We start from the raw sequence: 14917 nt of genomic DNA, 5'->3' as shown, positions 1-14917 counted from the left end.
ACTACCTATAATTATTGTGTATAAATGAAAAAATAACCTAGAAGCTATTCTTTCAAGCCCAGTTTTACATATTTCATTCAAACAACAATTTTTTTTCTCCTACTGCTTTATGGTGAATTGTACTTTTCCCTTCATTTCTATACCCTTTGGCTCAGTAGTGTTTTGCAATATTGATGACCAGCTAAGCTCAGGATATTTATTTCCATCTGGTAGAGTTCAACTTCTGCCTCTTGTTTGCTTTCTCCATCTGCCCAGCTCACCATCTTTTTTTTTCTTTTCCCCTCCTCTTTAATGGAGTTCGGGTTAACCCTCTCGCAGGCCTAATCGTTTTAGCAGGCTCATGCCTTCGTATTCCCCCCCTCCCCGCCCACCCCCAGTTTGGCAAGTAGGACTTCAAGTAACCTTAAATGTCTGTGCCTAGTACTTTCACAACCTTCAAATTTTATCTTTTCTTGTTTTATAAAGGACAGCAAAACGCGAAGGCTGAGACAGTTACTTAAAGAAAGAAACAACCTTTGGTTTTGTGCATAAACGGTGTAAAATGCATTCTATAGATTTTTTTCTGTTTATAGATTAAACGTTACGGTTACCATACTTATCTTCAATAACAGGCTTTCTTATCAGTTTTAAGATGGGTTCAGTAAGGACTCCATTCTTCTCTCCTTTTGACTCTTGATGTCACTAAACAGCAACCATAAAAGGCTTACTAACCCTCGAGAGCCGGTTCGCTCCACTTTCCTCCACACTCCCTGTATCCTCAGCACTGGTACCCGCACCCCGCTGCTCATCCTGCCCGTGGAGCCAGCCACGTAGACTCGGCGTCGGGGACAGGATGTAAACACCGAGTACAGTCAGCGGGCCAGGCAGACGTATCCGTGCCGCCGGCGCGGGTGTACACAGCCTAAGCCGGGCTGCTTTTATCTCACAGCATTAAGCCTCCTCGCAGGCTAGCCCGGGCAGAGTACTCTTGCAGAGGATGCGCTGGCGCGGAGCCTGGAGTTGCCGGAGCGGGAAGGAGGAGCTAGGGCTGGGGGGCGGGGCTTTCACACGCGCACCCCTGGTTTCCTCCTTCCCCCGCCACTTGCTCCCCCTTCTCCGGCTGCCACTCCGGGGTTTATTTGTTTACAAGCGGATTACGTCAGCTCCTCCCTCTCTTCCCAGTCTATGGACCCGCCCCCCTGGCCCCTTTTTCCCGCCCCCTCCGACTCCGAATCTGCTTGCGTCACAATGGTGCGATCTCTGGATTGGCTGGAGACGGCCGTCACGCTCCAGCTACGCCACTTCCTTTCCGCGGCTCTATAAAAAGTGCTGCACCACCCCTTTATCTCTTAGCCCGTCGGAGCTGGAAATGCAACTGTTGGGAGCTTCGGGGGCTGCGGAGCTGGAGGCGGAGGCGGCTGGGGAGGTCCGCGCGATGTGACCAGGCCGCCGTCGCTCGTCTCTTCCTCTTTCCTGCCGCCTCCTGTGTCGAAAATAACTTTTACTATAAAGAAAGGAGAAAAAAAGTAGCCGTACGCCGCTCACGCTCTCTCTCCCTCTTAGCCCTCTGACTTGTGAGGGAGCCCGGGGTGGCCGCTCCTCCGTCGGGGCCGCGCCGCCGAGCCCCGGCCGCCCCGGGCCGCCCCCGCCCGCCGCCCCCATGCATCCCTTCTACAGTCGGGCCGCCACCATGATAGGCGAGATCGCCGCCGCCGTGTCCTTCATCTCTAAGTTCCTCCGCACCAAGGGGCTCACGAGCGAGCGACAACTGCAGACCTTCAGCCAGAGCCTGCAGGAGCTGCTGGCAGGTGAGCGGGCCGTGGTGGCAGGAGGGCGAGGGACGCCGGGGGCGGGGGGGACGCGGCCGCACTTGCCGGGGCCGAGCCGTCGGGGCCGCGGGAGTCTCCGCAGCGCCCCGGGCAACCGCGCTCGAGTCCGGCCGCGGGACAGTGGCTGGCGTGCCGGCGGCCGCTAACGGCGGGTCCCAGGGAGGGTTTGGGGGTTGGGTCGAGGGCGCTCCCTGGCCCCCCGCGGTTGGCCAACGCGGGGGGGGGGGGAGAAGAAAACTGACGCACAACAAAGAAACTAAAGCCGACCGAGGCGGGAGCTGCGGTTTTCGGACGTTCCGCGGATTTGGGGGGACAAAGGAGCCGTGGGGCTGGGGTGGGTTCGACGCCCCCTCCCCCCACTCCAGTCCAACCGTTGCGGGCTCGGCTGTCCGGCCCAGGGGGTAAAACGGCGCGGCTGCCCCGAAGCCTGCCCGGGACGGACGTGCGGTCTCCCCGCGCCTCCTACCCCTGCCCATTAATCATCGGATTTGTCACCGGCACAATTACAGCCCTGCCCAGAGCGTGGTTTAGGGTGGCTTGTTTTCCTTTCCTTCGGGGTTAACACTCCGGTGGCGCTTCTCCTCCAAAGTCATAAACCCCATTGTGTGCGGCCAGGGTGGGGTGGAGAAAGTAAACAGGTTCCCGCCTGGCCGCCGGTGCCGTCCGGCTGGCGCAGGCTGCGCGCCCGATTCCCGTTTTGGCGGTTCAGCCGGTTGGTTCCCGGAGATTGTTTTGTCCCGTGCAACTGTTATTTCTAAAACCTTGCCCTGCTCGTTTTCCATCCACGCACATCCGCGAAGGCGATGCTGGGCTTTTTAAAAAAAGTTGATACTCGGCATTTTCACTCAAAGGAGCCAACGGAAGAAGGAGACGAAGGCGGGAGCACAGTAACGGCGTCTAAGCATTGTTTTCTCTCTTCTTTTCTTCTATAGAACATTATAAACATCACTGGTTCCCAGAGAAGCCCTGCAAGGGATCAGGTTACCGTTGTATTCGCATCAACCATAAAATGGATCCTCTGATTGGACAGGCAGCGCAGCGGATTGGACTGAGCAGTCAGGAGCTGTTCAGGCTTCTCCCAAGTGAACTCACGCTCTGGGTTGACCCGTACGAAGTGTCCTACAGAATTGGCGAGGATGGCTCCATCTGTGTGCTGTACGAAGCCTCACCAGCAGGAGGTAGCACCCAAAACAGCACCAACGTGCAAATGGTAGACAGCAGAATCAGCTGTAAGGAGGAACTTCTCTTGGGCAGAACAAGCCCTTCCAAAAACTACAATATGATGACTGTATCAGGTTAAGATATAGTCTATGGATGGATCATCTTATAATGGATGGATAAATTTGATTTTTGCTTTGGGTGGGCTCCCCTTGGGGATGGATTATGGAATTTAAACCATGTCACAGCTGTGAAGATCTGACACAAGATAGAGTGGTAAAAAAAAATTTTTTTTTAAGTGACAGTGCCATAGTTTGGACAGTACCTTTCAATGATTTTAATAGCCTGTGAGTCCAAGTAAATGATCATCTTATTTGCTAGGAGTGAAGTCCTAGGATGGTTTCAGTTTCTCCCAGACATGATACCTAAATTTTTACGTCAGTCCCTTTAATGCAAATCTGTATTTCTCTGCAGTAGAACTTGCAGAGAAAATTTGCACTATTACACTTAAAAGTTGTTATCCTTTTTGGCAGCTCAATAGGAAAGCTCAACATTTTAAACATGGTAGTACTGGAAATTTTATGACAAGACTTTTACCTAGCACTTAAATATGTATAAATGTATATAAGACAAACTAGTAAGCATGACCTGGGGACATGGTCAGACCTTGTATTGTGTTTTTTGGCCTTGAAAGTAGCAAGTGACCAGAATCTGCCTTGGCAACAGGCTTTAAAAAAAAAAAAGACCCTTAAAAAGACACTGTCTCAACTGTGGTGTTAGCACCAGCCAGCTCTCTGTACATTTGCTAGCTTGTAGTTTTCTAAGACTGAGTAAACTTCTTATTTTTAGAAAGTGGAGGTCTGGTTTGTAACTCCTTGTACTTAATTGGGTAAAAGTCTTTTCCACAAACCACCATCTATTTTGTGAACTTTGTTAGTCATCTTTTATTTGGTAAATTATGAACTGGTGTAAATTTGTACAGTTCATGTATATTGATTGTGGCAAAGTTGTACAGATTTCTATATTTTGGATGAGAAATTTTTCTTCTCTCTATAATAAATTGTTTCTTATCTTGGCATTTTAATCAATCTCTTGTCATGATTATAGAGGTTCAGCTAAAAGAAATACATTTCTCAAAAGACTTAGGTTCTGTAAGCCATGTGAATGTCAGTTGCACACTGGTCATGCTGAAAAACATTTGTTAAGGAGTAAAGATGATTTTTGTATACAAATTTAGGTGTTAGAGGGGTAACATACTTTTCTAAAAGTTCTAAAGTTGAAACATTGGACACAGTCCCAAGCTAATGGCATGAAATGAGGATGAGACAAAGGTAACATCAACCAAAAAAAGTTACTCAAAGGATTACATTTCACTGCTTCCCTGTTGAAGTGAAGAGATAAACGTTCCATTCTGGCCCACCTTTGAAAAAGTTATTTTGCCCCATGGATTCCTTGTTCATTTAGAAAATCCTGGGGCAGGTGACCCATAGTCTTAAAGACCAGACTAATCACTGCAGAGATTGGTTGCTTTTTGCCTTTCGTCAGCTGCAAGATTTACATAAAAAATCACTTAAGCTGGAATTCAACAAAAGGTATGTTTGAATTTTTATTCTCAAGTTGAAATGCTGAGTTCTTGCATCATTTTCAGACTTCAGATAAATACTAAGAACCTTAATGAAACAAATGAACACTTCGTGCTCGAGTGTAGACTGCTCCACTAACCCGAATGATAAAGCTTTTTTTTTTTTTTTTTTTAAAAGCTGTTCTATAATTCTTTGGCTTTAGGAAGAATAACATGGTTTTTCAGTACAAGCTGAAAATGAAAAATTTCTGAGTTTTTCTCTACTCAAGTATGTTACTAACATCGTGTCTTTTGGGTGGTATTCATGTAAACATACTCAAACTGGAAATACACAGTCTAGGTTATTTGGGAACCGGTAGTCTGAAATAAGTTTGGAGTTTTATTTCTCCCAGTGCATTCTGATTTTTGTAGCGACAAAGGAATACTGGTTAAACAAGCAGGTATTTAGAATACAAAGGATGTTTGTGCACTTTACCAGCAGGCTGTCCTTGAGAGTTTGAATTACAACCATAACACATGGACTACCCTTGCCACTTACTAATAGTGTTATTTTTCAGTCTGTTCTTAGGAATTCTATCCCCACCCCCTCTAGTTTTTCAAGCAGATTTACAATAAAATAGCTGGTAGTATGGTTTTTACACAGATCTTACCCCCAGAGCTGACTGCTGCTGTTTACCAACTGCATTTTATCTGGTAACTCATTTGAAGCTGTGTGTGCCTGTGCTCAGAAGCTAGGAACTGGTAAAGCTTTGCACACTGGGACCTGGGGCGAAGGATGACTTGCGGGCAGTTTAGGGGGATGTATTTTAGTACCTGAAAATTCTGTCAAGCCTTTTCTCAGATTGGGGAGTCATTCTTGAAGATACTGACATCAGACTTTTTGGTACTTTAAAGAAATTTGATGCGAGGAGAACTTAATGAAAACAGAATTCAGGTGATACCTGGCGTATAAGGAACCGGTAAAAGTTCCTCTTTAAAAGGCTTGCAAACATCACTAAGACCTATCATCCAGCTGTTTCCTGTGACTTGAACCTTAACATTCCCCAGACAATTGTCTCCAGTTTAGTAACTATTTAATACATCTTTTTCATTGCTTCTGAGAATGTTGTACGGAGCCATTTTGATAAAAGCATTTGAGTCTGTTGTATGTGTGTACAGGTGTGTGTCAGGCCTATACACGTAGACATTTGTAACTGTGTGTTGTGTACCTTTTTAAAAAAACTTTAATTGTGATAGAATTTTAAAGGGCATTTTACACTGCTTGAGTTAAGAGTTTCTTGGGGATCCTTTTTCTTAAAAGGATCTGCTTTTTTTCTCTTTAACTGCTTTCAATATTGTTAGTTGCCACTGGCCCCAAGATTCATATTTATTGGCACTAAGTTTAGAAATAATTACTTTGAATTTTAACAGGTAGTTTTAAAATTGCTTTCTTTTCTTCAAATGTAAATACTGTCTTCCTCTATAATGCAAGAATGAAGAAGGTTTAAAGTGGATTGTATAGAGAGAGTTACCCTAGTTCCTGCAGGATAATGGGGCTGTTTGCTTTCCCTCTGCAATCTGGAATGACAGTCACATGTTAATCACTCTTAATTTAATTAATATTTTTGTAATGATAGACTGGGTAGGCCACTAGAAAATTGCTTTCTGGTACAATTGCACAAATGATTTCTCCCGCATTGTAGGCAGACACTTTTACCGTCTGAGCCACCAGGGAAGTCCTTCCTTGAGTCACTATAACTCAAATTGCAAGTAATGTTTTTTTGTATAGGTGTTACACATCACAGGATTGGCCTTCAAATTAAAAAGAAGTAATATTCCTGACTACTCTTGAGTTTCATGACCAAAGGTTTCAAACTCCCTTTAATCTTAGGAACAAATAAATCTACTATTGACATTTTCTTTGGCGATTTTTAACATATCTGATACTGTCCTTCCTCTTTGCAGAAAAAAACAAGATAACTGCAACAGTCTTCTTCGGTCTATTGAAGTTTAAAGATACTGGCTCTCCCCTTTGCATCCTTATTTCAGGCGATATGATAGTCTATTGATAAGCTTTGTGGGGAGATTTTGTCCATAGTTACATATATATATATATATATATATATATATATATATATATATATATATATATATATACTTCAAAAAGTGTATTTTGGATTGTCTGAAATGCTGGATTTTGTACTTATCTGAAGGTATGCAAATAATTTAGTCTCGTCTCTCAGTCTCTGCCATCAAACTTTTGTATATGACTGCTGCCAAAAGTATAGCAATTTGTTTATTTTTCATGTTTGAAACCTAACAGTTTGAAAAAAATCTTTTGTAGTGAAATGGTTAGTAGTTTGTGCTACTAACCAAATCAAAACAAGCTGCTTCACTGAGTCCTTAGGTCATTTACATGAATGCAAAGGTGCCAGAGGAATTCATGGGTTGAATTATTTCTTGTTATTTCTATAAATCTGTTTTCTTCTGAAAGTGAAGGAAAATCATTAAGCAAGATGTTAAGTTTGGTAATTTTGAGATGCTCCTGAGCAAGTAAGCCTTAGATTGTATTAATAGTGAGGGTTGACACCGTTTCCTCAACAGACAATTTGTGGAGTATAATTGACAGTTATTTTGACTGCCATCTTGACTTGATGTACCAGTTTTTTTTGGCATTGATCAGTGCGTCAAACAGTGGAAAAACGGTAAGGCTTCCGTCATAGGATACTCAATTTTCTTTTTTTTTTCCTTAATGCTTTGTCATCTCATAGTTGAATAATCTTACAGGGAACATTTGGGAGTTCAATTTCTGACTTTTATATGAGTCTTTTCATGTTAATTTGTCATTTTAGTGGGGACGATGCAGTGATCTTTTGGGAATTCTGTAATTATAGATTATTAATACTGAGAGAAGGACTGATTCAAGTCCAGGGTTGGATACAAAGGGAAAGGATGGAGAAAATGAAAAGTAGGAAACAGCTGAAATGGAGGAATTTAAAGGTTTAGTAATAAAAATGAATTTGCTGTGGTCGTAGATGTTCATCAAGAGAGGTTTATGCACCTTGGTCTTTGGCAGACAGTTTGGGAAATACTACTGTAGGGATTCTGTAACTCATGAATCTAGGACAAAGTCTACATTCAGTTTGTTTGTGAACAAGCGGGTCAAAGTGGTAGGTTTATGACCCATATTAAGTGGAAACTGAGCTTGGGGTAAGAGTGATGAGAAGCATAAATAAAGCACATTCCTACAGGCATTTTTAAAGAAGTTCAAATATAGTGCTCAATGCCTTTGTCTCAGTGTTTTATAAAGGGAAAAGATTTAAGCTGTCTTAGAGACTTGGATGATGATAGCCTCGTTCCTGGTACCTTTAAGTTGTGAAGGCATTTGTGACGGCATTCCTGATGATAGAAGGATAATTGAGTGTAGGCCAGACACCTGTCATCATAATAGGGGCCACAAAACGGAGAAAAACCGTCATTAACTGCATTCCTGTGTTTGGAGAATATTACATCAAACACTAATTATTTCAAACTGTACATTGATAAAGACATATTTACTCATGAGTATACTTTAGTAATTAGATAGGTCATCCCCAAAGTTATGTTATTCTTTTAAAATATTGTTGCTTGTGTTTTCATGTGTGTATGCAAAAGCACATGGTACATTTTATAAATAGATGTATGTATATTGGGGATATACTAAAAACTTTATTGATGTGGTGCGTGAACAAAAAACGGAAACTATTTCTCTAGATTATCACTAAAGTAGATGAGTGTTTTTTCTCTCAAGAGTAAGCTGATTATTATGTTCTTTAAGTGATGATATTGTCTTAGAAGAAGAAGCTGTTGTACCAATCCAGAGAAAGTTGTTTAATTTTTGTTAATCTGCTTGAGTGCTTAGTTGTAAAATTAAGACTTCTTTTAACACCCAACAGGTACCCCAGATTAAGTGCTAATACCAATTCAAAGTCCATGTGCTCCTGTATATTAAATTATGTGTTGACATGTTTTCAAATTCAAATTTTATGTTCTTAGAAATTTTCTTTTTAAATGTTAGGGTTCTTGTAACATTTCATTTATTTGCATGATTGTAAAAGAACGGACTTAATGTAGTAGTAGGTCAGTGCTTATTTAGTTTTTGCAATTATGATTTAGCCAGCAGTCTCGTTTCTTTTCTCTCTTGTTCTGAGCAATCCCTAAATTTTTAGGAAAGAAAGATGACTAACCAACTGGACTTTATTTGAGAAGATTCTATATATGGGCATAAACCTAAAATGGTAATATGTAACAATTATGCTATAAGTTAGACTGAGTGCATTTTTCAGTCTTGATTTATGGCAGTTTGTTCCCTCAAGTCAATAGACTAAATGGAGTTGTATTTTCTGTAAGTTGCACTTGTAAGCCTTCAGGTTACCAGTGTCCGTTTTTATTTGACCACACAACAACTGGGTGAGATTGGCAGGCAGGTAGGTCAGTATTTTTAATCTTTATTTTATGGATAGAAAACTTGAGGTTTAGGGAGTTAAATTCGCACCAAAGGTAAACAGCTAGTAAATGGTTAATTCATAGTTTGAACTCAGGCCTTACTGAACCCAGAATCCAAGTTGTTAACTCTTAGTATATTGTGATATAGATTGATTTATCTTGTTTTCACATTGTTAGAACATGCATGCCTTAACTTCTCATGGTTAATTAGTCATCTTTGGTCATTTTCAGCCTTGAAAATCATAATCTTTTTACTCTCTATGCCCAGGAAGCATAAAACTGTCTTAAACTAGGCTTCTTTCTTGAGGAGGCAGTTAGAATTTAGTATAAAGAATACTTGTCTTGGACTTCCCTGGTGGCTTAGATGGTAGAGTCCACCTACAATGTGGGAGACCTGGGTTCAATCCCTGGGTTGGGAAGAGGAGGGCATAGCAACCCACTCCAGTAGTCTTGCCTGGAGAATCCCCATGGACAGAGGAGCCTGGGGTCGCAGAGAGTCAGACATGATTGACCGACTAAGCACAGCATAGGGTCTTGGACTTGAAAGAATGAATAGGAATCCAAGCCTGTACCAGCTTGTGCCTTGTGGCTTTGGACAGATTGCTTAGCCTCTCTGGGCCTATTCACTTCATATGTGAAACTGGAGATAAAAACCAGTCTGTTGTTAAGGTCAGACACCTAGGAAAACACTGAACACGAATGGCTGGATTCCTAGAAGTTGGGTATATACTCTGTATCATGGAAGCAGATGAAGTATGGAAGATGGTTTTCTTGGTTTCTTGAAAGTTAGATGGTGTCTCCTGACAGTGCTTGGAGTTTCTTGAAAGTCTTGCTTTATCCAATAGCTGTGAGAAATATGATTGTGTTTTTGAAATAATATAGGAAGGAAAATGAACTGCCCCTCCCCTGCTCCCCTCCCTCTTGTAAGGGTGAAAGTACAGATAACCTAGGTCTTGCGTATTTATTTTACAGACTTTCCCTTAACATTGCGGTTTTCAGAGCTATATTCTCAGTAAAGTTGGGTGGGGGGAGAAATTTTCCCGATCTTTTATTTGTATTGAAGACACACTTTAAGTTGGGACAGGGAGTGAAATTATCAATTACCACTATCCGTGTATAGTGTATAGCAGTGGGACCCACACACTACACATTTGCATCCAGTATCTTGTGTAATCCTTACAGCTCTTTGCTATATAAAATACGTTGACTTTTCCCAGGGTTTGCAGTCCTTTGAGCCATATGTATTTGGCTGTGTTTTTGTAAGAGATTTTCAAACAGAACTCAGTGGTTCTCAATCTTCTTAATCTAGAGTGGTTTGAGGGCCTCCTTTACTGCAAAGAAAAGCAGTCTTTTTTAATGAGCTATCAGTTTGGGTTTGAGTTTCTTCTTGTGATGTAACCTGATGCAACGTTTGCTTGAATTACTAATAATATAATTGATTTTTCTAGTCAGTCATTGGTGACTCACTGACCGTTGAGTTCTTTCTGGTTTTAAGCTCAAGTCCCTTTTTCTGTGAAGATGTCTTCATTGAGCTAGGTTGTGTAACACTGCATAACTCTATGAAGTAGGCACACTCAGCCAGCAGAGTTTCTTGCTAGTTTACTTTGCAATAATATATATTGGAAACTATTGGAAATATACACACACATATATATACGTATATATATATGAAACAAAAGGCTTCAAGAGACTCAGAGGTAAAATTCCTTAAACCCTTTATAAGTCTTGCATTTTAAAGCTCCTGTGTGGTTCAGACCTTGCTTGGAGTTGTGTGTAGCTTTGTAAATTAGTCATTGTGTTCCTGTCATGTTTAAGATTGCGAGGTAAGACTAAGCGTTGGGAACTAACTGAAACAAGGTTTGGGTGGCCAGTGTTGTCAGAACAGTTATCCCATGAGACAGCAGTTATGGTTGTGGAGTTAGAGATGAGGTCCTTGTGTAATATTGAAATAAAAGATGTCTGCTGTCTTCTAGTTCCCAGATTCTTGCCTTTCCTCATTTCCCTGACCTTTTAAGTCAACCGGGATCCTTTCTAGTGGTTAACAAATGATCAGTGTTTTGTTCCGTATCTGTTACGTTTATTGAACAAATACTTGCTGAGCCCTTCTATGTGCTAAGTACTGTGCTATAAGCACTGAGGATACAAAAGTAGTCACTGTCTCTGCTCTCAAGGGGCTTGGAGTCTAGTGGCAGAGAGAGAGTTACCTAACAAATGTAAAAATTGGGCCTGAGAGATACTCAGGGAAGGAACATGGTAGAGTGGTGTCCTGAGAGAATGACTACTGTAGAAAGACTTCCCAGAGAAAGGGCTACTTGAGCTGAGACCTGAAGGATGAGTAGGGGTTTTCAGTGAAGAAGGTAGGGAAGAGTTAAGTGTGTGGCTGAATTTCCAGGTGGTTCAGTTCAGTTCAGTCGCTCAGTTGTGTCCAACTCTTTGTGACCCCATGGACCACAGCATGCCAGGCCTCCCTGTCCATCACCAACTCCCGGAGTTTACTTAAATTCTTGTCCATTGAGTTGGTGATGCCATCCAACTATTTCATCCTCTGTCATCCCCTTCTCCCACCTTCAGTCTTTCCCAGCATCAGTGTCTTTTCAAATAAGTCAGTTCTTTACATTAGGTGGCCAAAGTATTGGAGTTTCAGCTTCAGCATCAGTCCTTCCAATGAATATTCAGGACTGATTTCTTTTTGGATTGACGGGTTTGATCTCCTTGCAGTCCAAGGGACTCTCAAGAGAGGGACTCTTGAACACCACAGTTCAAAAGCATCAATTCTTCAGTGCTCAGCTTTATGTATAGTCCAACTCTCACATCCATACATGACTGCTGGAAAAACCATAGCTTTGACTAGACGGACATTGTTGGCAAATAATGTCTCTGCTTTTTAATATGTTGTCTAGGTTGGTCATAACTTTTCTTCCAAGGAGTAAGTGTCTTTCAGTTTCGTGGCTGCAGTCACCATCTGCAATGATTTTGGAGTCCCAAAAAATAAAGTCTGTCACTAATTCCATTGTTTCCCCATGTATTTGCCATGAAGTGATGGGACCAGATGCCATGATCTTTATTTTCTGAATGTTGAGTTTTAAGCCAACTTTTTCACTCTCTTTCACTTTCATCAAAAGGTACTTTAGTTCTTCTTTGCTTTCTGTCATAAGGGTGGTATCATCTGCTTATTTGAGGTTATTAATATTTCTATCAGCAATCTTGATTTCAGCGTGTGCTTCTTCCAGCCCAGCGTTTCTCATGATGTACTCTGCATATATGTTAAATAAGCAGGGTGACAATATACAGCCTTGACGTGCTCCTTTCCTGATTTGGAACCAGTCTGTTGATCCATGTCCAGTTCCAACTTCCTGACCTGCATACAGATTTCTCAAGAGGCAGGTCAGGTGGTCTGGTATTCCCATCTCTTTCAGAATTTTCCACAGTTTGTTGTGATCCACACAGTCAAAGGCTTTGGCATAGTCAATAAAGCAGAAATAGATGTTTTTCTGAAACTCTTGCTTTTTTGATGATCCAGTGGATGTTGGCAATTTGATCTCTGGTTCCTCTGCCTTTTCTAAATCCAGCTTGAACATCTGGAAGTTCATGGTTCACGTACTTTACCAAGTGGTGCTAGTGGTAAAGAACCTGCCTCCCAGTGTGGGACACCCAAGAGATACAGGTTCGATCCCTGGGTCACGAAGATCCCCTGGAGGAGGGAATGGCAACCCACTCTAGTATTCTTGCTGGGAGAATCCCTTGGACAGAAGAGCCTGGTGGACTACAGTCCATAGGGTCTCACAGAGTCGGACACAACTGAAAGCAACGTGGCGCAGGTATACGGAGGAAGACCAGTGTGTTTGGAGAGGAGAGGAAATAAGGAATGAGGCCAAATCATGTGGGGTTTTCCAGGTAGAGGAGTGACCATGTAATTTGATCAATAAGTTTATCAACCAGACTGTGACTCTTTAGAATAAAACAGGGTGCTGTTAATAATTAAACCCAGACTATGAGCATCGGCCAGAACATACTCATTTTTATGAGCCATGTTGATAGGATCTCTTTGAATAAGGGCTGGGCAACCATGGGTGCCTCTACTTCCTAGTGAACAGGTCAGAGGATTAGAACACCTTATCCAGTCCAAAAGGAACTCAAAGAGAATTCAAAGGCGTGTTTTCCAGAACAGTTAGATTTATGGTTTGCTTTAGTACGGACATAAGTGACTTTCATGTTATTAACATTTAGCATGGAAAGTTGGGTTTTCACGTGAGGTACTTCCATGGTATATGATTCAAACATTTCTGAAGTATTTTCCACATTTTCATTGTTGTTGTTATAGCGCTTGTCATTTGCAATGAGTGTTTATTTAAATGAAATTTTTTAAAGTTTCATTCTGGGTTTACATTTTGAGTATTAGTGAGCCACTTAAATTTTTTTCCTTTAAATTGATATAAAAACTTTATATATACAGTTACATGTGTCGAGTCCAGTGAATTTTGCACACCTATGTAGTCCACACTCAGATCCAGAGATGGAACATCTCTCTTTTACCCCAGAAAACTCCCTTTTGAGGCACTTAAAATTTGATTAAGAAATATGGTTGTGGAGCCAGGCCTCAAATTAGAAATGAGTTGTTTTCTCTCTCCTTTTGTAATGTTATTTTTGCTTCCTAAACATGCGGTAGCAGTTTCTTTAAACATGAAGGAAATTGTCCCCAGAAGAAACCGTTGCCTTTCAACTGGTTATGATTTAGTGGTTACTAATATGGTTCATCCCTGCCCAACTGGCTATGGCTTTTTAGTCTTTTAAAGTGAGTAGTAACATTTGAGTCATATCTCTATCACTGACTCACAAACTTACTAAGGGTTGCCTAGTATTTATTATTAGACTGAAATTTTAGAATCTTGAGCAACTGAAAAAGATTGTGATAATGCCAGATTTACATAATATTCTCCCCTGGCCCCCACCTTTTTCGTTTAGCCCAATGATGTCAGTCAATAGTAGACTTGGCAGGTACGAAGAGGAGATAAGGCAATGTTAAACCTGTCTGTAGAGCTGAATCCTTGCCTTGAGGACTTCCATCTCAATGTTCTCAACTCCAGGTGCCAAGGAGCAGTTAGAATATCGACCTGAGTTATAGCACAATTAATTGTGAAATTGATTGAATTCAAGAGCTGTATGTCACTGTCTTTAAAGATTCTTAAACGTGGAGATGGAAAGACTTGTTCTGAAGAGACTGTTAATGAGTTTGGGATCTATGGAGGGTTGGGGAAAGGGGGTCATTCATCAGTGACTGAAAAGGGAGTTTTTACTCCCCTTTTCCCCATAGCTTTAATGTTCTAATTTGTAGCCTGATCTGGAACCAGACCTTTTCTTCCCCCAACTGTACCAGGTCTTCGTTGCGTCCCGTGGGCTCTGTAGTTGGCGATACGCAGGTGCTCTAGTTGGGGCACATGGGTTCTTAGTTCCCTGACCAGGGATGAACCACATCCCCTGCATTGCAAGGCAGATTCTTAACCATTGGACCACAAAGGAAGTCCCTGGAAGCAGGTCTTGAATTAACTATTTTTATTTTTCCTAAGGAAGATAATGTGTTTTCTTAGCAAGCCCTTTGCTGCCAAAATAGTGCTGTGTTGTGATGGTGATGGTGGTTAGTGGCTTAGACATTTCGTTCTCAGGGCAGTACTACCTAATATTTCAGTACTAGTTGGACTTTCCTCCCCGCTTATACTGCATTTTAAACAGTGAGTTTAGATGTATGGAAGGTTAAAGCCGTATTTGGTTAGGACGAGACTTGTCAATAACACTTCCAGTTGGAGAGGCTGCTACTCTGATCACATTACTAGCAGCTTCATTCCTCATTTTCAAAAACTTCTGTGCATTAAGCACAGGAAAATTGAATACAGCATTTCCATTGTATGTA

At 41.7% G+C, this 14917-nt stretch overlaps 1 protein-coding gene across 1 annotated transcript; it reads left to right on the top strand.

Moving 5' to 3' along the window:
* The first annotated feature begins 1316 nt into the window (after window positions 1-1316).
* Window positions 1317-4050, top strand: BTG1 (BTG anti-proliferation factor 1). Its single transcript, XM_043881133.1, has 2 exons — window positions 1317-1787; window positions 2741-4050. Exons 1-2 carry the CDS (start codon window positions 1640-1642, stop codon window positions 3106-3108), a joined length of 516 nt encoding a protein of 171 aa, XP_043737068.1. The 5' UTR covers window positions 1317-1639; the 3' UTR covers window positions 3109-4050.
* Window positions 4051-14917: the final 10867 nt, after the last annotated feature.

The sequence above is a fragment of the Cervus elaphus genome, chromosome 3, assembly GCF_910594005.1.
Source record: "Cervus elaphus chromosome 3, mCerEla1.1, whole genome shotgun sequence".
NCBI lineage: Eukaryota > Metazoa > Chordata > Mammalia > Artiodactyla > Cervidae > Cervus > Cervus elaphus.
The sequence above is the reverse complement of the archived record's forward strand: the minus strand, read 5'-3'. Positions and strand labels throughout refer to the sequence as shown.

What these genes read in the sequence shown, in the direction of transcription:
- BTG1 (XM_043881133.1), top strand. Translation starts at nt 1,640, where the DNA reads ATGCATCCCTTCTACAGTCGGGCCGCCACCATGATAGGCGAGATCGCC. An exon ending in CCTGCAGGAGCTGCTGGCAG is followed by an intron (nt 1,788 to 2,740) that starts GTGAGCGGGCCG and finishes TTTCTTCTATAG; the next exon opens with AACATTATAAACATCACTGG.